Here is a 24,789-nt window from a genome sequence, read left to right as displayed (position 1 = left end):
TTTGGGGTTCTTGATGTTACTGTGTGAATACAGAATCATGCTAAGCAGTACACCCATATTCTGTTCTTTTGTTTAAACCTGCTCAATTCCTTCTTTATTCTTAGTTCCTTCTTTTGTTAGCAAATGTTACAAAGTGATTCTCTGGGCTGTTTTTGTGTTGTTTTAGATTGAGGTTTTGTTAACACAAGTTATTTCTCCGGGTGTGAGAGGTGTGGTTTTTGTATCATGATGATAAAGTTCTCTGTGATGCATTGCTGGCATTGTTTATAGGTTATATCTCAAATCACATACTACTGCAATAAATAGAACACTAAATGGAGGGTCCATATATCATTCTCTGCAGAACTTGTACATGGACAGACTCCACTACCAATCACAAATATGTCCATGAACCAAGCCATAGTTTCAGAAATATCGTACTGCACAATCATATTGTAAACTATCTTAAATGTGTAATAGTTTAAGAAATGCTGTATTAAATTACAACCGTTTTCATGCACTGCAAGTCTGTGGTTTCACTTTATACCTTTAGTATTGTGCTGACCTTTATTGACTGTGTAGGGTTGCCATTTTAATACTCTGTTGTTCAGGAAGTAAGCAGCACATTGTTATGTGAGGTGCTGTGGTAGAAAATTCCATAGTTAGCCATTTTTGTGTGGTCAATTTGCCGTACAAGACTTCAGGCTGTCATTGCCAGCAAAGGGTTTTCAACCAAGTATTAGAAATGAACATTTTATTTCCAGTTATTTAATTTGTCCAATTACTTTTGAGCCCTTGAAATGAAAGGATTGTGTTAAAAAATACTTTAGTTGTCTCACATTTTTATGCAATCTTTTTGTTCAACAAACTGAATTAAAGCTGAAAGTCTGCAGTTCAACTGCATCTGAGCTGTTTCATATAAAATTAATTGTGGTAATGTACAGAACCATAATTAGAAAGAACTTGTCTCTGTCCAAATATTTATGGACTTAACTGTGTATGTATATGTGTGTGTGTGTGTATATATATATATATATATATATATATATATATATATATATATATATATATATATATATATATTGTAATAACTGGAGACCAGAGGCGTGAAAAGGTTTGGGGCAGCCACCCGTTTAATGCGGTTTCCTGGCTGCAATAGAATTGAGACATTTCAAAACAGTTGTTTACACAACAGAGTCCAAGACAGAACTGCCTGCCTAAGCAAAGGCAGTGAGCTTTATAGCTCAGAGGGCGGAAATGATGTCGCCCTCTGGGCCGAACTGGAAGTGACATCACCCTTGGGGCCGGAACCGAAGTGACCTCATTCTTGGGGCCGGAACCGAGGTGGTGTGTCCTTCCTGGAAATGGCGGCTCCTGGTGGGATTTCCGGTAAGACCTGCAGAGAACTCAGAAAGAGCGTCAGCGTCCCCGCCCCTGGGCAGATGTATAAACAGTATTGTCTAAGCCCTTCAGCTGCTTCCCATGCACACGTGTGTGACAAGACTCCCCCCTCAGCCCAGACCCGTGGGTCGGGCGACCTGCACCGAGGTCGTGGGCCGGGAGAGGGCATCGGCGTTGGCATGAAGGGACCCCTGTCGATGAACGAGCATATATTTGTACTGCTGCAGGTCAAGAAACCACCTCGTGACCCGCGGATTGACTCCCTGTGAAGGGCCATCCACTTTAAAGGCGCATGATCCGTCACCAGAGTGAACACGCCACCCAAGAGGTAGTACCGCAGCTGCGCCACCGCCCATTTGATCGCCAGAGCCTCCTTCTCCACCGCCGCGTACCTGGTCTCCCGGTCCAACAGTTTCCGCTCAGGTACATAACGGGTGTTCAACACCGTCGGCGCTTTGGCTCAACACGGCTCCCAAGCCTGTGTCCGGCGTCCGTCTGGAGGACAAAAGGGAGAGAGAAGTTAGGGAGATTAAGATAGGTGCTGAAGTCAGAGCCCTTTTAAGTCACTGAATGCAGCCCCGCTTTATCAGACCATACCACCGTATTAGGAGCTCTTTTCTTTGTCAAGTCGGTCAAGGCGCCGCTCTCGGAGAAGCGAGGCACAAACCGGCGGTAGTACCCGCCAAACCGAGAAAGGATTGGACTTGCCGCTTGGTTTGGACGGGCCAGGCCATTATGGCTTGCAACTTGGAACACTGTGGCCTCACAGTACCCCGGCCCACTAGGTAGCCCAAATATTTGGCTTCTCTCAACCCAAGTAACATTTCTTGGGGTTGATGCGAGCCCGCCTCTCCCAATGTCCGTAATACTGCTGTGACCTGCTGTATGTGCTCCTTCCAGGTGCTGGAATAGATGAACAACGCCATCCAGCTAGGCAGCACAGAGCGAGTTATGGGGCGGAGCACTTTGTCCACCAGACGCTGAAAAGTCGCAGGCCCCCGTAACCCAATGGAAGGACACGATACTGCCAGTGTCCGCTAGGAGTGCTAAGCGGTTTTTCCTTCGGACTCCGTTAAAGGAACCTGCCAGTACCCCTTTGTCATGTCAAGTGTAGTCAAGAATTTGGCTGGTCCCAGTCTCTCGAGGAGGTCGTCCACGCGAGGCATGGGATAAGCATCAAATCGGGAAACTTGGTTGAGCCGACGGAAGTCATTGCAAAACCTCCAACTGCCGTCAGGCTTAGCAATCAAGACGATGGGGCTGGACCAGGGACTACTACTTTCCTCGATCACTCCTAGTGCCAGCATTCGCTTGATTTCCAGTTCCACTTCTACTTTCTTTGCCTCCGGGAGTCTGTAGGGTCGCTCACGGACGATCACCCCCGGTCAGTCACTATGTCGCGCAATCAGAGAGGTCCGACCTGGTTGTTCACTTACCACCTCTGGGACCGAGCGGATAGCTGCTTCGAGCTCCTGTCTCTGTCTGGGAGATAGCTGTTCACAAATTAAGGGCACTTACTTCCGCGAGAGAGAGCAGGGCTGTCCGGAGGAGGGATCGGATCCCTCTCCTTCCACGGTTTCAGCAGGTTTACATGATATATTCGCTCAGCTGGTCGGCGATTGGGCTGTTTCACCAAATAGTCGACCAATCCCTTCCTCTCCTTAATTTCAGTAGGGGCCTAGCCAATGTGCGAGCAGTTTAGAGTGTGAAGTAGGAACCAATACCATGACGCGATCCCCGGTTGGAACTCCCGAGAGTCGTACCACGGTCATACAGGCGGCCTGTGCTGATTGTGCCTCCTCGATATGACTTTTAGTATAGGTCTTATTACATCAAATCTATCGCAACTGGGCGATATACTCCAAAATGTTAGTGGAGGGCTGTGCCTCCCCTTCCCAGCCCTCTTTTAAAATATCTAATAAGCCCCGGGGCTGTCTTCCGTATAGTAATTCAAAGGGAGAGAACCCGTAGAGGCTTGAGGACTTCCGGTAGGCAAAGAGGACAAGGGGGAGGAGTTGGTCCCAATTCCTCCCATCCTTGCTGACTACCTTACGTAGCATTTGCTTGAGAGTTTGATTGAATCTCTCCACTAGCCCATCGGTTTGAGGATGATACACCGAGGTTTTTAAATGCTTTATTTTCAGTAACTTGGCAGTCTCCTTGAGCGTTTCCGAGGTGAAAGGCGCTCCTTGGTCCGTCAGGACTTCTCTAGGAATGCCCACGCGCGAAAAGACTCCTACTAGTTCCGTGCAATATTTTTAGTGGTAGCCGAGCAATGGAACGGCTTCAGGGAATCGGGTTGCATAATCCACGAGGACAGTATATATTTATATCCTCGGCTGAGGGCTCCAGGGTCCTACTATATCCACCCCAATCCTGTCAAAGGAACGCCAATAAGGGGAAGGGGAATCAGAGGAGCACGGTCCTTCCTAGGAATTTGCCGCAGTTGACACTCCGGCAGGAAATGCAAAAGCGCTAACCTCCTCATTAATCCCCGCCAAAAAACGGAGCTTAATGCGCTCTAATGTTTTATCGGAGCCGAGATGGCCTCCAAGAAGGTGAGAGTGGGCTAACTTCGCAAACCTGCCGCCGTAGGTCCGCTGGACTAGCAACAACTTCCGACCTTCCCCTCATGTTCAGCAACCCGATACAATAATTCATTATCCATGACAAAGTGAGGTCCCTGTGGCATGGGCAAATCGCGCGTGGCGTTAACGAGAACCACTGCATTCTTTATGTGCTTCAGAGAGTCGTCATTCCACTGTTCTCTCTTGAAAGAAGCCGGAGTCGCTCTAAACTGAAAGTGCAACTCAGAGAGCGGGTCGGTCTGACCTCAAGGGGCGGAGAATCCTCCCTCGCTGCCGGGGCGCTAGTGGATGACGTAGTAGCCCGCGACGGTCCGGGAGTATCTTCGCACTCTCTTGGCCTACCGCCCCACTCCCTGTCGGCTGATTACACGGTGTGGAAGCAGCTTGAGATGAGTCTTTATCATCTATAACGAGGCCAAAAGCTTTTCGGGGAATGCTTTCTAAACTACCGCGGTTACTGTCAGACCAGTCCCGCCCGAGGATTACGGGAAACGGAGGATCCGGTGTACCGCTACGGTAAGCGCGAAGGGTTCCTCCGAGACATACGTAACACGGGCGGTATTGCGGCGGATATCTCCGTGTATACATTTTAGACTGGTCTTTTTAATCCATTGTTGCGGTAGAACAAAGCGGCGAGCAACGACAGACACGCTACTGCCGGAATCAAACAGCGCTGTTACCATATGTCCATTAATAATAAGCTCTCCCGTATGTTTATCCGCCAGGGATTGCTAAGGGCACACAAACAACCCCGCCATTGTCCCCTACGGTCCGCCTTGTTCCCGACAGGTCGCAAGCCAGACGGCCCGCGACTTGGAACAGGCTCTGGATTGCGTGGAAGGGACTGCTTTTGTAGGACATAACTCCCGGGTAGTCCACAGAGCGGCTGGTCTGCCCTCCCGGGTTTCACAGCCGGCCTCTGGGTTGCAGGAGCTGTAGCAGCTCGTCCAGGGAATGGAATTCTCCCCAGGCCGGCTGGGCAAATTCCTGGGGTATTCGCTGTAGCAGCAAAAAACAGGCCACTTGCTGCACTATTTGCAAGGGGGTCAAATCAAATGGCCGTAGCCACTCACCCACCTGTTGCCAGAGATCCATAGCCTGCTCTGACAGCCCTTTCGTTGGGTTAAACTCCCAGTCTATTATATTCTTTACCTGCCGGCCTGGGGACAGCCCATCGTTAACAGGGACCTTGGTCCCGATGGGCGCTCGGCTTTCCTACCCAGAAGAGCATACTGAGCCACTCGTGTGTTTTCCCCAGAAGCCAGCCCACGCCTGTGGGTCCCCTCTACCTTCTCCACGAGATGGGTTGGTAGCCCCGGGTTATGCTCGTGGAGCAGAGCCTGCACCGCGTCCTTCCTGACCCTCCGGCGCACTCCCTGCCCCGAAACTCGGCCCCGGTACTCACCCACCTGGTTCCTTGAAGGTCCGTGTCCCGGTTCCTTCGGGGACACCATCCTGCCGACTACGCCACTGTAATAACTGGAGACCAGAGGCGTGAAAAGGTTTGGGGCAGCCACCCGTTTAATGCGGTTTCCCGGCTGCAATAGAATTTGAGACATTTCAAAACAGTTGTTTACACAACAGAGTCCAAGACAGAACTGCCTGCCTAAGCAAAGGCAGTGAGCTTTATAGCTCAGAGGGCGGAAATGATGTCGTCCTCTGGGCGGAACTGGAAGTGACATCACCCTTGGGGCGGAACCGGAAGTGACCTCATTCTTGGGGCAGGAACCGGAGGTGGTGTGTCCTTCCTGGAAATGGCGGCTCCTGGTGGGATTTCCCGGGTAAGACCTGCAGAGAACTCAGAAAGAGCGTCAGCGTACCCCGCCCCCCCTGGGCAGATGTATAAACAGTATTGTCCAAGCCCTTCAGCTGCTTCCCATGCACACGTGTGTGACAATATATATATATATACATACATGTGTATACAGGGGGTCCTCAGGTTACGACACAGTTCCGTTCTTTCAACAGTGAATTTTGGTGCAAGTCAAAACACACCCTAGCCTAAGTCACTTACCTATCCTAACACATTTGCAAAATCCTAATCTAGAACATAAAAACACAACTAAGCCACAGAAAAAGGAAAAGGACATAAATATACTGTACTGTACACTGTACTGTAGTAACAGAAAAAATCACAAAAAAATGAGTGTAAAAAAATGACTTTATTCCTTCTGATCTCTTTATAATGTCTAATTTCACTTCCATCATAATAGCTTTCCTCTTCTTCGAAGCATTACCATCTGAAGACTCTGACTTTCGTTTAGGAGCCATAATAAGGGCCAAAATGTCACCAAACAAAGCAACACAAACAGAACACTAGTTCACCCATTTAGTCTGTAAGTATGACACTAACGCCGTAAGCTGAAACACTCACGTCTCAATTTTTTTACATTTTTATGGGAGTAATCGTTGTAAACTCAAAACGTCATATGTCAAGACATCATAACACCGAGGTCCCCCTGCATATACATTTGTTTATGTATATAGGGCAGCTTGTGGCATAATGGTAGCGCTGCTGCGTCGCCATAAGGAGACCAGAGTTCACATCCCGGGTTGTTGAGTTTGCATGTTCTCCCCATGTCTGTGTGGCTTTCCTCCAGTTGCTCTGGTTTTCTCCCACTGTCCAAAAAAATGTTAGTTAGGTGGTTTGGGAAAATTGGCCCTAGTGTGTGGATGGTGTGTGTGTATGCACAGTTGTGCTTGAAAGTTTGTGAACCCTTTAGAATTTTCTATATATCTGCATAAATATGACCTAAAACATCATCAGATTTTCACTCAAGTCCTAAAAGTATATAAAGAGAAACCAGTTAAACAAATGAGACAAAAATATTATACTTGGTTGTTTATTTATTATGGAAAATGATTGAATATTACATATTTGTGAGTGGCAAAAGTATGTGAGCCTTTGCTTTCAGTATCTGGTGTGACCCCCTTTGCAGCAATAACTGCAACTAAACGTTTCCGGTAACTTTTGATCATTCCTGCACACCTGTACAGAGGACTGGGCTAAAATTCCTCCAAGCTGAACAGCTTCAACTCTGGGATGTTGGTGGGTTTCCTCACATTAACTGCTCGCTTCAGGTCCTTCCACAACATTTCGATTGGATTAAGGTCAGGACTTTGACTTGGCCATTCCAAAACATTAACTTTATTCATCTTTAACCATTCTTTGGTAGAACGACTTGTGTGCTTAGGGTTGCTGTCTTGCTGCATGACCCACCTTCTCTTGAGATTCAGTTCATGGACAGATGTCCTGACATTTTCCTTTAGAACTTTCTGATATAATTCAGAATTCATTGTTCCATCAATGAAGGCAAGCTGTCCTGGCCCAGATGCAGCAAAACAGGCCCAAACCATGATACTACCACCACCATGTTTCACAGATGGGATAAGGTTCTTATGCTGGAATGCAGTGTTTTCCTTTCTCCAAACATAATGTTTTTCATTTAAACCAAAAAGTTCTATTTTGGTCTCATCCATCCACAAAACATTCTTCCAATAGCCTTCTGGTTTGTCCACGTGATCTTTAGCAAACTGCAGATGAGCAGCAATTTTTTTTTTGGAGAGCAGTGGTTTTCTCCTTGCAACCCTGCTATGCACACCATTGTTGTTCAGTGTTCTCCTGATGCTGGACTGATGAACATGAACATTAGCCAATGTGAGAGAGGTCTTCAGTTGCTTAGAAGTAACCCTGGGGTCCTTTGTGACCTCGCCGACTATTACACACCTTGTTCTTGGAGTGATCTTTGATGGTTGACCACTCCTGAGGAGGGTAACAATGGTCTTGAATTTCCTCCATTTATACACAATCTGACTGTGGATTGGTGGTGTCCAAACTCTTTAGAGATGGTTTTGTAACCTTTTCCAGCCTGATGAGCATCAAGAACTCTTTTTCTGAGGTCCTCAGAAATCTCCTTTGTTTGTGCCATGATACACTTCCACAAACATGTGTTGTGAAGAGCAGACTTTGGTAGATCCCTGTTCTTTAAATAACACAGGGTGCCCACTCACACCTGATTGTCATCCCATTGATTGAAAACACCCGACTCTAATTTCACCTTCAAACTAACTGCTAATCCTAGAGGTTCACATACTTTTGCCACTCACAAATATGTAATATTCTATCATTTTCCTCAATAAATAAATGACCAAGTATAATATTTTTGTCTCATTTATTTAACTGGTTTCTCTTTATCTACTTTTAGGACTTGAGTGAAAATCTGATGATGTTTTAGGTCATATTTATGCAGAAATGCATAAAATTCTAAAGCGTTTCACAAACTTTCAAGCACAACTGTATGTTTGCTTTGAGAGTTTGTTCCTGCCGTGCACCCTATGATAGCTGGGATAGGCTCCAGCACCCCTGCAACCTTTTTCAGGACAAAGCGGGTTCAAACATGCACGTATGTACATAAAACCATAATAGCTTTAGAAACAATAACATGAACACAGCAGCAAACCTCAAATTTGGAAATTTCTATATATGGTCTTGCTAACATTTGTGAAATTAAGACTTTTGAGTTGGATGACAGCAGAATAGATTATTAATTATTTTGTGATTTCCAGCAGAAAATCTATGTTAATGGGCAAAATCTTAGACCAGAGTTAGAGGACGGGGATTTGTGATGGCTGTACATTCTAACTGGAGAGAATAGGAGTGGGGGAAACTGGAAAGGGGTGTGGGACGCTCCCGATATCTATGATAAACTAAGAAATGAATAAATAACTTTTAGAAGGTTAAGAGATGATATGCTTTTTAGAGGTATTTCACATTGTTATTATTTAAAATATATACAGTTAATGATCTTTTTATAATGGCAAGGCTAATGTGGCTACACAGTTTTACCTGGTTAAGAAATTTATAGACTGGGCTTTCTATTATTGTTCCCATCTGCTTAAACATTTTGGATGGAATAACAAATGCCCAGACTCTGCTAAAAAAAAAGTCTGCCAAGTGATTCAGATTATGGTTTGAGATGGCACAGTCAATCTTTAGTTTGAGGATTAACTGTACCATATACATTTTCATTTTGCAGGGGATTTCTTCATCTTACTCAGAACACACTACTCTATTACACGATAAATTTGCATTTTCCCATTTTAAACCCGCTTAATAGGACTCAGGATTCTGACAGTATTGGGCATAATGCCAGAACCAACCCTTTATGGGTAACCAGTCTTATACAGGGAACATTCACGTACACCAGTGACAACAAGCAAATTTCGGCATTTTATACACACGTTTTGAGGATATGGGAAGAAAACCATCATACCAGGAGTTAGAACATTGAAACTCCACACTTATTCAATACAGAATTGGCAAAGGTGTATTCTTTACTGAGAACAATATAAGATATATTACTTTCATCATACTGTTTATAAAATGGGTAGAAAACAACTAGGTTGAAAGAGCATGGTTCCAACAATGGCACCATACTGTATAAGTCACAATAGACAAAACAAAGTATAACATCACAAAGGGACCAATATGCAAAGTCAAAAACAGAATACAAACACAGTGAAAATGCAATATTTTAAATTGAGGTCAACATTTCCGCTTGTTAGTTCTTTTTCTTTTTGTTTTTTTTTTTTTTTGAAATGAGTTCTTTACTTATATTTGTTTCCAGATAACCAACATTTGTCCTGTTTTAAACTTCAGGCACTTCAAAGTGGTAGTCTAGACATGTACCAATATTTAACAGGTTCAGCCTGTTCCCTACTAGTTGTATGGGAAGCTGTCTCTCTATCAGAGATTTTAAGATCTTCAGAGGAAAAATACAGTGTGTAATACATGGTTTAGCGTAGAAGGAATTTGCAGAATATGGAACCTAAGCTCGGTATGTCATAACCTCCACCGCTTTGGGGATCACTCATCACAATTAGGCCACACATTTTATGTGATGCATAAACTACACTAAGGTCATTGTGTTTGAGAACTGTGTAATGACCAAAGCACCTACTGATTACCCTTTATTAGATACAACAGTTAAGACTAAAATACTGATAGCGTGTATTAAACTGATAAGTGGCTCCTGAGCCCAGGGTTCAACCCCACCCATATGGAGTTTGTACTGTACATGATGCCTGTGCCTCCCACCTCTGAAAGGTGACCATGTTACTTAATGGCAAACTGTCTTGTACCCAATGCTGCAAAGATCTGAACTCGATCAAGCATGTTTGAAAATGGGTGGATGTATTAATTTAGATGTTCCAATGCCAATTTAAGAGGCACTTCTGTTGGACTAATCTTGTTTAAGATGTGAAGACATATTAATGGAAGAGACTTGCCCTTACCGTCAGTTTTGGAAACACTCTTAGCCATCTGATGTTCACATTTAGACTGATAAAAGCTGATGAACTTTTTGTGGGTATAAATATTTGACTGGTTGTTTTCTTGCCTGTTAGCAGATTCAGAAAGAGACACCTATAAAAAAATGTAAATTTCAGTTTAGTGGCTCTTTGCTGTATGATATGGCCCCCATGTAGAAATAAGGTTTCCTTGGACTTAGTAAGCAGTTATTATCTAAAAGAGTGGCAAGGGAAATAATTCTTGTTGTGCTTCATTTTACAGAAGGTAGCATCGTGCATTTGCAGTTACTTTGCCAAGGCTTTACATGAAAGCTTTGTGACCACTGGACAAGGCTTCTGCTTGCAAACATTTGCATATGGTTAATGTGGTTTTCTTTTGAGTTATTCATAATCCTTTACAGTAAGTAGCAGCGGGTGTGCTCTGTAAAATCTGACTCATTACTACCTTCAAGACTGCTCAGATCTTTCAGAAGCACTTTGTTCTAACAGTTCTGGTCTTGTACGTGTAATGTAAATCTGCTGCTTTAAAGAGAGCCCAGAATTCAATTATCCATTTTCTTCTTTAATTGTTGAATAACAGAAATTGCTGCTAGTGTAATTTACATATAACATTTGCCTTTAATCATTTCAAGAGAGAGGTGGGCTTGTGTGCTTCATCTACAGAATTAATTATGCCAAGTAGTTTTGTTACTAATTAGCTGATCCTAAAAGGATCTTTATTTTAAATTAATTACCAAAGGAACAATCAACAGCACATTTATCTAATGGGAAGGGAATATCTATATTAAGAATGTTTCACTTATCCTATCGTAAGAAAGGGTAGATTATTTCTGGAGAAGAAGGAAGATGTGGTCATTTGAAGTCCGGTGAGTTAGATTTGCTTTTAGGAAACTATTAGGCAGTAAAGATAATGTGGGCCTTTGATTTGTTCTAACTTTCAGTTGCCTAACAGACTAAAGTAACCGGAGAAAAATATACTTTGTTTGTGTTTTGATTAAAATGTCCATCATATTGCAAATTCAGCCATCTCTATCAACAACTCTTTCATTCATGCTAGGGATCTTAAAATTGTAATTATGCCTTTTTATATACAATTTTTAAGATGCAACTCTGATCAAAGATTAGACAGATTATGCTCCAACTGTGAAGTTGATTCCCATGGCATCCTAATAAATGCTGTTCTTATTATGGTTTAATGGATAGTAGCATTGTTAATTTTTAATTGAGGAATGTGTGTGTGAGAAATGTTGAGTACAAAATGCGTGAGAACATGTTGTAGTCAAACTAATGGTTCCAATGAACTAGTAGTAGATTCTGAGAGATTTAAAAAAAATTCCTGTCATCTAAAATGGTGGAGTTAAATGATCCATACAGAATTGTTTAGTTTAATTCATCTCACGTCAGGTTGTCACAGACATACTGCTTCAGTGAATGAAATGCCTACATTAAAAAGAGAAAAGCAAAATCCTTTGTTCTGCATGAAGCCAAGAGGAGGCTGCTGCCAATGTATTATTTCATCCATATGTCACTTTGCTAGTGATGACTTAAAAGGTAAAAGAACAGAGAAGCACCTGAGTATGTTTTGGAAATGTAGTGAATACAGCGTAAAGGACACACTTCTTGGAAGAGCACTTTGGAAGCCGCACTGGAAACAAAAGTGATTAGTAGTCAGTGTAGAAACGGTCGATAGGGCTTTGCCTTTGTTTGCCTTTTGAAGTGGTAATTAAACTAAGTCATTATCTCCAACTCGCTTAGCCACAGAATCCAGGTTGAGAAAATATGTAAGAGACAACCTTGTCAGTGGCAGTTGTAATTGTTTCATTATAAAGCTTTCTAATAGTTTCATTGCTAATCCATTCTGTTTGAACACAGACACAGCATGCAAGTTGCATATATTTATGGCAGGAAAAGAAATTAGGTATTTGAGTATCAGGATTAAGACTGAAATATTCTCTTACCCTGAAGTGTTTGGAGTAAATTTATCATTTTGATAGCAGAGGGAGAGAAAATACTGTTGAAATATTTGTAAAAAAAAAAAAATTTGACTAATCAAAATATTTATCACTCTTCTTCAAATTATAAGTGAAAGCTTGATGTAAGTCAAGGATAATGAAGTGTGTTTGTATTATGTGACTTACTGGCAGATATTTAACTGCAAGTGCCAAGTAAAACTAAAGATAGTGTCTTTCCTCCTGTTTCTAGGTGATGAAGTAACCATTTACCCTGTTTTAGAAATCGACCAGAATGATATTGTGGACACTAATGGTGCTGGAGATGCATTTGTTGGAGGTAAGTTCAATGAGAAGGTGACTCTGTTTGTTAAAATTAAATGCCAACAAAATAATGTCATTAAAGAAATACATTTTGTGAGTGTATTAGCTGCTGTTTAAGATTCACCCTGAAACATTAAGGATTTTTTTTTTTGTTCTTTACTTTGCCTTATACAATTTCTTGTATTAGGAATTTTTTCGTTTTCGCATACCCCTTGGAGTCAGAGCGCAGGGTCAGCCATTGTACTGCGCCACTGGAGCAATTGAAGGTTAAAGGCGCCCAGAAAAGTAGGATCTCTTTTGGCAGTGACGGAGATTCGAACCGGCCACCTTTGGGATACCAATGCAGATCCTTAGCCTCAGAGCCACCACTCTGCCCATTCCTGCACAATGCAGGATGTTTGAACCATGATTTCTTTCTTTGCTAAGATGAGACATCAGGATCTACCAGCTTACACCAGCCATCTGTCCACTTTCAAACCCACTTAATTAAACTATAGGGTTACAGAGGGCCAGAAATGTTGGGCTAAAGACAGGAATCTACCTTTAAGCGGGCACCACATTTGATTGGTATACAGGCAGTCCCCGGGTTACATACGAGATAGGGACTGTAGGTTTGTACTTAAGTTGAAGTTGTATGTAAGTTGGAACAGGTACATTATTTTAATAAATGCTATTGTTGACTGACTGTAACCAAGTTCTTTGCCAATGAATGGTGGAGTTTCACCTCTCTCTGACCTTTTTTCTACTTTATTTTCAATGGTGATGGTTTTTCTCTTCATTACTGTATCACCAGCACTTGCATCAGATTTGCGTTTCAGAGACATTCTTGAAGGGTGAAGACAAAAGGTTAAGATGAGCTCTTCTGCACAGCACTGTCCACGCTATCACAGCAGGAAGGCACCCGTCAACACGTCTGATGTACTGACAAGAGACAACTTCCTGCTATGTGCGTAACAGGCTTGCTATTGAGAATATTGACTTGGGGCAGCGAGGGGGGGGTTCATCACTCGCCCACCACACAGTCACCTCCACTATAGTATGCTGCCTGCGGCGTTCGCCCACCGAGAATGAACACGGTGCGGCCAAAGGCAGGTAGTGAATCGCCCACCACCAACACCATTCAACAGGCAGCCATCCAAGGCACACTACAATGCTACCCCCCAACGCCCTGTTCAACCACAACCGGGTCACCGCTTGCAGCATTACCAGCTGCCCACCGAGAATGAACTAGGCAGCCGTGGGTGATGGGTGTGCAGTGAAACCGCTTGCCGCCAGAAGCCGCCCGAGGGACACTACACTGCGCGAGCAGCGAAATTGCCCCCCTCCAGCCTCTGTCCAGCCACCGCTTGCAGCGTCCCCAGGCCAAAGATGACAGAGCGGCAGTTACTGAGGCGCATTGCGTTGCAGCTGCGGCCTCGTCCATAAGTCATGGGTTGGATGTCCGTAACCTGGGTACTACCTCTGCTCACACTAGCCATTTTAGAGTTACCAGTTACCACAGCTAAACACATGGAAATTTCAAATCAACAAAGATCATGCTAGGATTCAAACTCAGGCTATATAAGGCTCTTGTGCTGTTTACCAGTTATTACAGTATGCATCTGTTAAGTTTCGTTCTAAAATCCAGAGGTTTTTTCTTTTTAAGTAGACTGTAATTAAGATGTGTTTTGATGTATTCAAATTATTCAGCAGAATTGTGTCAAGAAACACTACTGGAGCTCCTTTAAACCAACAGCAATACATCTGCATAATGTTTCACTGTGACTGTGATAACCAACTCAGAACTTATCTACAAGTCTTAAGAGTTTTCTTGCTTTATAGTTATTCCAGTGTGTGTTCAGACCAAAGTGAATGTGTTTATTTATTTATTTAGCTTCCCCCTGGGAACAAATTTAGTTCTGTTTGTCTATAAAGTTCTATCTTTCTATTCGTTGATGAAGTGTAGTAGCTTTAATACAACACTGAATTTGAACACAAGACTTTGGAGCCTTTGTGAGGTAGCAGTGCTAGTTAGTGTGTTATTATGTTGCCCAGTCTAAAACACATGGAGTCAATGCTAATGCAGCAGACCCTACAAAGCTCTCCTGCTGAACGTCATCATCTCACACAGAAGGTCTTGCTGTACATCCTTTAGGCCTCCATGATGTGTACATACATTTCTATTGAGTCTTTCTGGTACATGACCTGCATAATGGTTCAGAATCCAAAGAGAGAGCCATCCCTTTTGTTTACGGTATACTTCTGATCAAACGATCTCTTCTGACATCAGCCATTTACTTTTTTCCCCTTGTACTGAAATTCAAGATTCACCCCCCAATCTATAATGTTGGACTTGGGGCCCGTTTGTCTGATGTGTTAAATGGTAACAAAAGAAAAGAAGAAGTGAATATATTATTACAAGAAAATAAAAGCTGTTGCATGCTTTCAGGTGTTTTTGTGTTCCAAATAAATTGTCTGGTGCTGTCACAAATTACAGTCTAAGACCCAATGTTAGCCAAAGTAATCACACTGCTTGATGCTATATTGACTGCCAAGGAGAGAATTTAACAAGGTGCAGAATGATTGAAAGTCAAAAAAAGACTCAAACAGCCTGTGAATCGTCTATTTATTTCTTTTTTAAGTTCTTTTTATGGCTCTGTTTCTTAAATATTTAAAGTCCTTTTAGCTGTTTTCGTTTTTTCTTTCAACTTATCTTTATACTTTTTACCTTTGCAATTTTTCTGTTTCTCTAAAGACTGATTTAAATAAAGTGGTACAGCCCATTAAAATGTATTGTTTTTCTTAACACTGCAACTGAGAGACATTTTTCTTGCCTTCTTCATTTCTTTTCCTTAGTTGTTACTGCTTTAGTAGAGAGCATCTACTTTGTAATCTTGTCACTGCTGTGTGTACTTCAAATACTGAGAAGTGCACTCCTCACAACAATGAACAAAAACCTGAGCTGATGATTATGTGGCTGTGTTCCATGACCCAAGGCAAACAGCAGGCGAGCTTAAAAGAAATTAACTTCCGGTTTAATGACAAATATTAAAATGACTATAGTGTCAATTGGCTATATGGCTTTATTACAATGTGTTTAATACCTTTTTTCTGCTCTAACAATAATCAACGAAAACATCCTCAAATCAGCTTAGTCCAGTTTAGGATTGTAGAGTAGCAGAAGCCAATCCCATCAGTATGGTGCTCAAGGTAGGAACCATCCCTGGGCAGGGCAGCAGTCCATGTAGAGCCCAGACATCCCTGGGGCCCAATTTAGAGTCACCAGTTAACCTCATAAGCACATCTTTGGGATTTGTAAAGAAAACCTGAGTACACAGTGAAAAGCATGGGGAGGACATGCAAACATGCATAAGATCAAAACTGGGCACAAGAGTCATACTCGATGCTTGGTTCAGTAAGACAATATTCCCAACTTCTGTGCCACCCTGGAGGGAACCAATATTATTCAGTTGTTAAAAAGAAAAAAATACAAATTTGGAAGTCACTAAGGACATTTTCTTTGATGGACTGAACCCTGTCAGGGGTACTGTCTGCCTCATGCCTAGAGATTGTGGGAATAGGCTCAAGCCCCAGCCTCCTGCCGCCTTGGATTGGATTAACTTGGTTGAGAGTGTATGTTAGAAAATGATATCTTAAAAAAGTGAAAAAGTCATTGCGCAATGTTGAAGAAAATACTCCAGCATTCCATTAGGCTGAGTGCAGGATTATTAGCTGTCAAGACGATGGCTGCTCTTGAGGCTTTAGCATGAGGTTTGTGAAATACTGATAGAATACTTCCTTGTCACTCAAGTAAGATAATTCATTATTCAATTAAAGCTCCATGTCTTCTGTCTAACAGGGAACGCGCTGGTAGAACTTTTCATTATTTTTAATAATTAAGTCCTCTTCAGTTGGGGTTTGTTTCTACAGAAAATTGGCAAGCATTGCTGCTGAAAAACTATATCATATACAGAAAAAGCCTTCATACATTTGAATATCATGTATATAATACATCTATTGTACATATGTAATGTTTTTTATAATGCGTTTATATTTTACAGCAGTAGTTATTAAGGCTCCATTTTGCAAGCTATTTTGTTTTGCTTGTGGAGTGCCTAATACAGTTATGATAGTACATAAATGTGAGAAATTAATAGAATACTATTGATATGTTTATGAGCTGGAGTTATACTTGTCAGCTTCCAGCTAAGTATTTCTGCAGGAGTAAGTCAGATATGTAAACTAATAAAGAACAATGCAGATAGACAGTGAAGGTAAGATTCGCTATGTAATCAGTTTAAATTAAAGAATACAGAAGACAGCAATGGAAAATTTAATGGAAGATTGAAAAGATGTTATTATTCTTCCAGATAATAAAATAATATAAAAATAAATGTACATGTTAACGCAGAATAATTGATATAATTAAGGACTGTATGGTGTGAATATTTTTTTGTGTGATAAATCTGGTTAACTGGTATAATAAGAACCATTTAACTCTACTTGCCAAAAAGACCAAAGAAATGATATTTGACTTTTAAGAGGCAGAAAATTACATGTTCATTTTTCTGGGCAAGATAACAGAAATAGTTGCCAAATATAAATAACTTGGAGCAAACTAGATAATAATCATTTTCAAATACAAAAAATATATACAGAGTACTCTAAATGCAATCATTGGTTATTTCTGCTCCATAATCTCAGACTGTTTAAAGTGGACAAGGACCTCAGTATTGTTTTATCGAAGTGTTATCCAGTCCATCATCACTTTCAACTTCATTTCCTAGTTTAGTAGTCTGACAAACCAAACCTTTAAAAAGCTCCAGCAGATAAACAAACCTGCCCCTAAAGTTACTGAGACTGACATAAATGATGTGGTAAGTGTGCGGCAGAGTTTACAAAATTGAAAACTACCTCAACTGATGACATTCACCCATTACAACTTCAGTAAATCAGGGAGAATAGTCACTTTAAAGACCCACACAAATTGTTCCACAAATTCCTTTCTTCCCAGTGCCGTATGTCTTTTTAATAAGAAATATCAGAGATAACAATTTTTTTAATTCCATAAGTGTATAAGTTTTTATTTGTATCATGTAGTCGTTTTAGGTAAAATGCATTATTAAATTGCTGGAACTAGTTGGCAAATAATCTTTTTCAAATGATTTAAATATTTTAGAATTTCTGTACTAGCTTTTAATCTGTCTTGTCTGTATTTGTTTGCTTTATTTCATTACTGTTTGTAGTAATTTCCTCCATGTGCTTCATTCTTCTCCCACCGTCCAAAGACATTCAAAGACATTAGGAAAGCTGGTGTTGCTAAACTGGCCCATATGTATGTTATGTTCACCCCCTGTGAAGGACTGGTACCCTGCCCAGGTCATGTTCCTGGCTTGTGCCCAATGATTGCTGGGATAGGATTCAGCTTCCACACGACCCTGCCCTGCATAAGCGGGTTAGGAAAATGGATCGATGGATGGATATATTTGTGTATCAGAAACATAATAAATATCAAGATGATAAAGGATACAAGCAGGAATTGATCCATGATGCCCTTAACTGCAGTCTGACATATCACCATCTGCACTACTATAGACCTGCACTAAGATCGCACTTTTTGTCTGTTAATGTAGAACATCATCAAGGTTTTCTCAGATTTATCTAGATTAAATTAATTTTTCCATGAGGTTAGAGTCTTTTAGGTCCCAGGGCCATGAGAATGATCCACTTGTGAAAACACTTTACCTTTATGTAGTCTGCAAAATGGCCAAAAAATAGATTGCCATTCAGTGACTCATGTTACTTTATACCACATATAAATATGTATAACCTGTATATATAAATTATAGTGTATTTATATTTAGTTTTACTACTCACTCAGTCCTCCAAAACTCTGTTTCTACCTAAATCATCACTCTGATTATTCATCTCCACACATCTAGCCTGCTCCTAAAATCTTCTGACTCTGCTAGCCCTGTTTGTCATTTACTTGCATATGCTCTAACATTGTCACTCCATTTTCTCATACCATTGACCAAATTCAGTGTGCTTTTTTACCACACTTCACGTCTGCTGACTCTGTTCCATCTTTTGTGTCTTTGTCTTTTCTGTAAAATCTGTTTCATTCTTTGCAATCACTATCTATATTTTTCAATAATTTATGTTACTTGAATTATACTAGTTTGTAGGCATTCTTATCTATATAATATTTGAAACACTGACTATGAGCTGGTGAAGTGCATAAAATAAATGTTTGTTTTTTTTTTGGGAAAAAAGGAATTAGGAATTGTGAATATTAACTGAAATTGACAACTAAGCATTGGGTGGTTTTATGTTGTAAGGTATGCAAAACATTGGCAGTTGCCACTGCAGGCAGAGTGCTTCAGTAGTGTAGCTACTGAAAAGTATGATTGAAAATTAGCTGTGCATGCACACAGGCTGTAAAACAAGCACACATTAGAGTTTCTGCGGATAGTGCAGTCATGAAGGTAATGGCATCACAGGTAACTGAGTCAAGCTGTGACCAATAAGTTAAATATTAACAGCAGTGCCAGGGAAGACTTTCAAATTCTCGTATAATTGTCCAGAGTTAATCTCAGAGAGCTACTGTAGTGGTAGAAACAGAGACAACTGGCGATACTGTAAGTTGAAGTGGGGCAAAACACAATATACTGATATGCACCAGCAACATCAACCTCAGAAGCTATTCATGGCTGTGGGGAATGGTTGCCTCATTGTCAAGGTTATCTATGAACTTGCTGGCAGGTCCCCGACCAGTGATTTCTTAAATTGTTGTTTCCATAATGATGATTTTGTGTCTTGGGTCATATACTCCCAATCTAGTCTGTTTATTGCTTTGTCTACAGACTTCTACCACCTCATACATTACATGTACACTTGCAGATTAGCTGCCTGAAAGTTTTACAAGCATGACTAAATCGCAGCTAATTGCAAGTGCGGTGCAAACTTGCATTTTTGTTCAGAGATGTGACAAAGTATTTACTCTGTCTGATTATTAATATATTTTCATAGTGAAGTTGGGCACATTTTTAATGGTCATTTACTATATATACAGAAGAATCTGATAGCTTTTCTCATCTGTTTGGTTGAAATATTGTTAGTAATACAGTCTTCAGGAGTGGAAAGGAATTTTCCCTAAATGTCCACTTACCCGAGTTTATAATCAAAGGCAGATGCTTGAATACATCCTACATCTCCAAAGATGCTTAGGTTATGTTAATTCACAATTCTAAATTGAATGTTCATAAGTGAAACTGTGATGACCTAACATCCTGTCCAGAGATGATTACTACGTGTCTCCAGTGCAGCCCTGGTTTTAGTTAAGCAGGGTGTTGTGTGATGTTTATTGGTATGGCATGGTGGGGTTCTTTAAATGGCAATCAGGCCTGATTTAGACCAGTTCATGTTAATTTAAGCATGACTACTTTTAGCTCTTACCATTACAATAAAAGTTGCCACATCATTTCTACAGGTACGTAATACAAATTAAAAGTTACCCTGCTGTGAAATTGTGCATAGCTTTACAACAAGTTTAGTTTTTATACATCTCGAAGTGTGCATGGAAACAGACACATGCAGCATTTTTGTGTATATGCACCGTTTACACATAACAAATAATTCATTGGTTTTAAAAGTTCTCAAAGTTCTTTACAAAAATTAAAAGAGAGAATTATAATTACAAAGTACAATAAATAAAAACAGACAGCATAATTAGACAAATGGATTAAACGAAAATTGATGTGATTAGAAATTAACTTAAATTTCATTCAAATACAGTCTTCAAATCCCTAATACTTACAGAGTTAGTTAAATGTTTGAGATTGGTGCTATGGTCAGACGGCCAAGGAAAAGGACAAAACAACAATTCCAACCGACAAAGAAGTTGGAGATCCAATTGGTGGTCTCAGCCTAACTTGTCTCCATCAGGCAGGAACCAAGCCCAGATGGGGCACTATTCCATTGCACAGCTCCCTCTGTTGCATCTCATAGTAAAACATGGAGTTGCACTATAGAATTGTGCCAGTGTACTATGAGAGGCGTAACACTTAACACTTAGTGGCATGGCCTTAGGCCATCTGTCAAACATAAGAAAGCAGACAATGTGCAAATGAAGTTCTGAATGTTATTTTGCTCTACACATTCAAGGCTTTTAAAAGCAGCATGAATTTACTGAGTATAGTGTGAATGCTGGATTGTTTCATGCTCATGTTTTTATAATTTCTGCTAGAGCAGCACGCTGAATTTGAAAAACGTGTTTAACGTGTGGTTTATCCATACTGAATGACAAATAGAAAACTAGTTTCTGGTGAGTCAATGGACAATGACATTTTACTCAGTGATGTTATAATCAAGAAGATGAAAACAAACTTATCACTACGTCCTGTTACTGGTAGGCATCTTCTTCTGTTTTCACTAAATAACTATAATGATTATGAGCATTTTCTCTGTAGTGAATGTAAAAAGAACTGAAGAAGTCATTGCATCAGAAATGGCTGTTAGAGATTTTGTTGATAGCTGTTGCTTATGAGCTTATGAAGGAGTTAGACTTTGAGAGCTTATAAGAACAGACTCAATGCAGAAGTACTGCGTATACAAAGATAAATGTATACAAAGATGTGTGTTATAGGCTAATATCCACCACACCTTACATTTTAAATGTTGACTGCCTTCTTGTCTGTGATTATATCACAGTATACCCATTTAACTACAAGGTCAGGTTTTATAAAGATGGAGCTTTGAATTATTAAGGATACACTTTGTTTAACATTCAGATTTAGAAGAAATCATCTTGGGACACTGGTTAGCATTTCTGCCGTCTCACATTTCAAGAGTCCTGGGTTCAAGTTTTGGTCAAGTTGGCCCTCCATAGATATCTGCAATTTCTCCCCATGTCTGCATGCATTGCTCTGCCAGTTCTCTGGTTTTACTCCCAGATGCTGAGTTTGGTTAGTTAGTAGCTCCTTTCACCCGATGCTGGATGCTAGCAATGGATAGATAAAGGGTATATAGTGGGCATTGCCTTGTCTTTGTACTACATTCTGAAGGGGTGCCCATTAGGTCCTGTCTGGGAGAATTTGTCTTCAGTCCAAACACATGCTGTTTAACTAAACTTGTGTAATTGTGGGTGTTGTGCATCGGTGTATCCTGTGATCATATTGGGGTTTTTAAGCTTTCTGTTGCAATAATAGATTCCCGGCAACCCCCACCCACCTATGACTTAAAAAAGTGATTTTGGAAATTTTTGATCAGTAATTAATACACTAAAAATACAGAGAACCAATTTTAATATAATATATATAAAATATATTGATACCAGTTTTAAATCAGTGTTATGGCAGAAGTCAGAAATGTGTGGTCCACTTCTACAGCACAGTGTATTGACAAGTTAGAGTAATTTTTTTTTTTCTTTTTTTAATGCTTAGCTTTCAGTTTTTAAAAGTTCTCATCATCATCTCCAAATTTCCTTTTGACTGATTTGCTTAAAAGCATCTGCTTGTGAGGCGTTCATTGAAAACTCAGAGTGACGTGGCTCTGCTTTTCAATTCCCTCAGTTTGTCTTCTTCAAATGAAGATATCTCAGACAGTCCTTTTTCATCACAGCTCCTTCACTGTCAGATTGCTTTGCATTTTTTAACACTAAAAGTATTGTTATTTGTCATTCAGTTTGATCTGCCAGGATATTTTTTTTCTTCAGTTTGTGGCTCAGTAACCAAGTCAGCGTGAGGAATTTTGGTTTTCCTTACAGGATGCTGAAGCTTTATTGTAGCCCAAGACAGATTTGTGGTTTGTGAATATTCCAGCAGGGTGACCTCTTATATTTTACCACAACTGGGATTTCCTTTTTTGTCGTTTTGGTCAACAGTATTCAGCAGACAAATAGCAGGCCACTGACTACAGAATACATCAGAGAAATGTGCACGCTGTCAGTAGCAGCTTCAAAAACTGAAATCTCAAAAAAAAAAAAAAATTCTTAACAGTCAGAAGAACACACACTACTGTTATACATGGAGACATTTTACTTTAGCTGTGTACTTCATTGTTTTTGACACTTGATGCTCTCGGAATACTTTATTAATTAATCAATCATTATCAGACTCATTAAATCCAGTTCTTTGACACTGGGGGCTGGAGCCTATCCCGGGACCATCTTAGGCAAGGCAGGGATCAACTTTGAAAAATGGCAACAGCCCAATTCCAGGTCACCTTAGTACCACACTGGGCAAATTTAGAGTCACCAGTTAACTTGATATTGAAGTGGTGGGGTGGGAGGTTTTTAGGGGGTTTGAAACCATAAGCACCTGAAGAAAGCTCCACAAAGAAACAAAGGCAAATGAAAACACCACAGGACCCAGTAAGGCAGCAGTTGTGCTGCCCACTTAAAACGTGGAACAAAACCTTCTCAGACCTGCTTAATTCATTTCAAGGTTGCTGGAATTTTAGCCCATCCTGACAGCACTAGGCACAAGGGAATCAACCTTTTTTACTTGCAGCATTCTTTTAATTAGTTTTTTTTTTATTCTGCTTTCACCTATCATTTCATTTTCAGTTTAGTTTTAGGAAGTTTTGAACATTTCTATTTTAGTTCTTATTTCTGGACACTTGATTTGTTTGAGAAAATCATTTTAAGTTTTGATGACTGAGAAAAGCATGTAATGTCTCCATAGGGCTAGGATTGTAGAAAAGACACAGTGAGTCCCTTTTTCCTCCAGCCATCTTTTGCATTATCATCCGAGACATTTTGTAAAATGTCATACTCACATTATTGCAGTGTCCATGTCTTCAAGGAGCAGGCTGTTTATTTTTAAACTTCAATAAAGTACTTCACTGATTCTTTGTGTCTCAGCATTCTAGACATTCCTGGTTTAATGAATAAGCTCTTGAGTTTGATCAACTAGTATATCGTGGCAGCGGCTAAAAGTAAATCTTTCTTGAACAATGTAGAATGTTTTTTACCTTCTTTGATAGGTGTTTGTTTTTGTAGTGTGTCACAGTCCCCAACCTCTTTACTGTCATCTTTGTGAAAGCAGTTTATATGAATTTTTAAATTAGTTCAGTTCTTTCTCTTTAATGTTTCTTCATAAAGATGTCTGTCTACTTCAGAAATACATTTTTCTTGTTACTATCTCTTCACAGTACTCCCAGAAAATCCTTTCCCATTTACAAATAGTTTCTTGGTGTGTGTCTGTGATTAAACAAATGTTTCTTCTAGCTAGATGATGACCATTATGCTCATTACGCTACATATGGTGAGTAGCCAGTTAGTGAAAAAGGAAGTACAGTCAGTGGTAGGATAAAAACAAAAAATGTTCTTGTTTCCATCCATTTCATTTAATTTTACTGTAGTTTGTTTTGAAATATGAGTTTTTAATTTCCCTGTAGTTTTTATTTTTCATTATGCATTTAGTTTTGTTTTTAATTTGATTAATAATTTATCTCAAGTTTTAGTGATAGTTCTTGTTAATGATAACAGCCTTACCAAGCACCAGTCCATCACAGTGCCAATTTCTGCGCACACTCACATTCACACTCAAACAGGGCCAATTTGGAATCACTAGTTAACCCAACACAGGCCTCTAGGGGTATGGTAGGAAAACCCTGGAGAAAAAGCTGAGTTTGTGATGCAGCAGTGCTAACTGCCTGGCCACCATTCCACCCACGCTTTAAAGACATAAAAGGAATGTTACTTCAAGAAACTGCATTCAAAATAAGCCATTTTCTGCTAAATTATTTATGTATTTTATTGTTCTTGAAAGGTGCCAGCATGATGGTAAAGTGCTTAGCACTGTTGCCACACAGCTCCAGAAGTCCTGTTGAAATCCTTGGCTTGTTCACTTTCTGTGTGAAGTTTTGCCAGTTTTCTCAGTTTCTGTGAATTCTTCTTCTTCCACATCCCAAAAACATGTACAGCAGTATGTTAGGCTAATTAAGTAAAAGGCATCTTCAGGCCTGGACCGTGCAGCGAGCCATCCTAGGGCATTTGAAGTTACTGCGTGACAGAATGACAGGTGTGGGTGTGTAACACAAGTGGGCAGGCACCCTATCCAGGGTTGGGTCCTTCTTTACACCTGATATTGCAGGGTGGGTCGGCTCTGCCTCTTCACAACCTCATTATTTTATGGACTCGCGCAAGTGTAATTTATATACAAACATGTTTGATTAGTACTGTACTGTATTAACTAAACGGTTAGTTGTTTATTTTAGACTTTTTTATGTTTTGCTTTTCTCACACCATCTAGTCC

At 40.5% G+C, this 24,789-nt stretch overlaps 1 protein-coding gene across 5 annotated transcripts in view; it reads left to right on the top strand.

The window, feature by feature from the left end:
• LOC120541666 (adenosine kinase-like) overlaps window positions 1-24,789 on the top strand; it is a 562,677-nt gene that overhangs the window by 534,568 nt on the left and 3,320 nt on the right. For all 5 annotated transcript variants that reach the window (XM_039773555.1, XM_039773528.1, XM_039773547.1 and 2 more), the window contains one exon: window positions 12,480-12,566. In XM_039773555.1, coding sequence (XP_039629489.1) covers window positions 12,480-12,566 — 87 coding nt within the window. The remainder of the gene's footprint in view (window positions 1-12,479; window positions 12,567-24,789) is intronic.

The sequence above is a fragment of the Polypterus senegalus genome, chromosome 1 (genome assembly GCF_016835505.1).
Source record: "Polypterus senegalus isolate Bchr_013 chromosome 1, ASM1683550v1, whole genome shotgun sequence".
Taxonomy (NCBI): Eukaryota; Metazoa; Chordata; class Cladistia; order Polypteriformes; family Polypteridae; genus Polypterus; species Polypterus senegalus.
The sequence above is the reverse complement of the archived record's forward strand: the minus strand, read 5'-3'. Positions and strand labels throughout refer to the sequence as shown.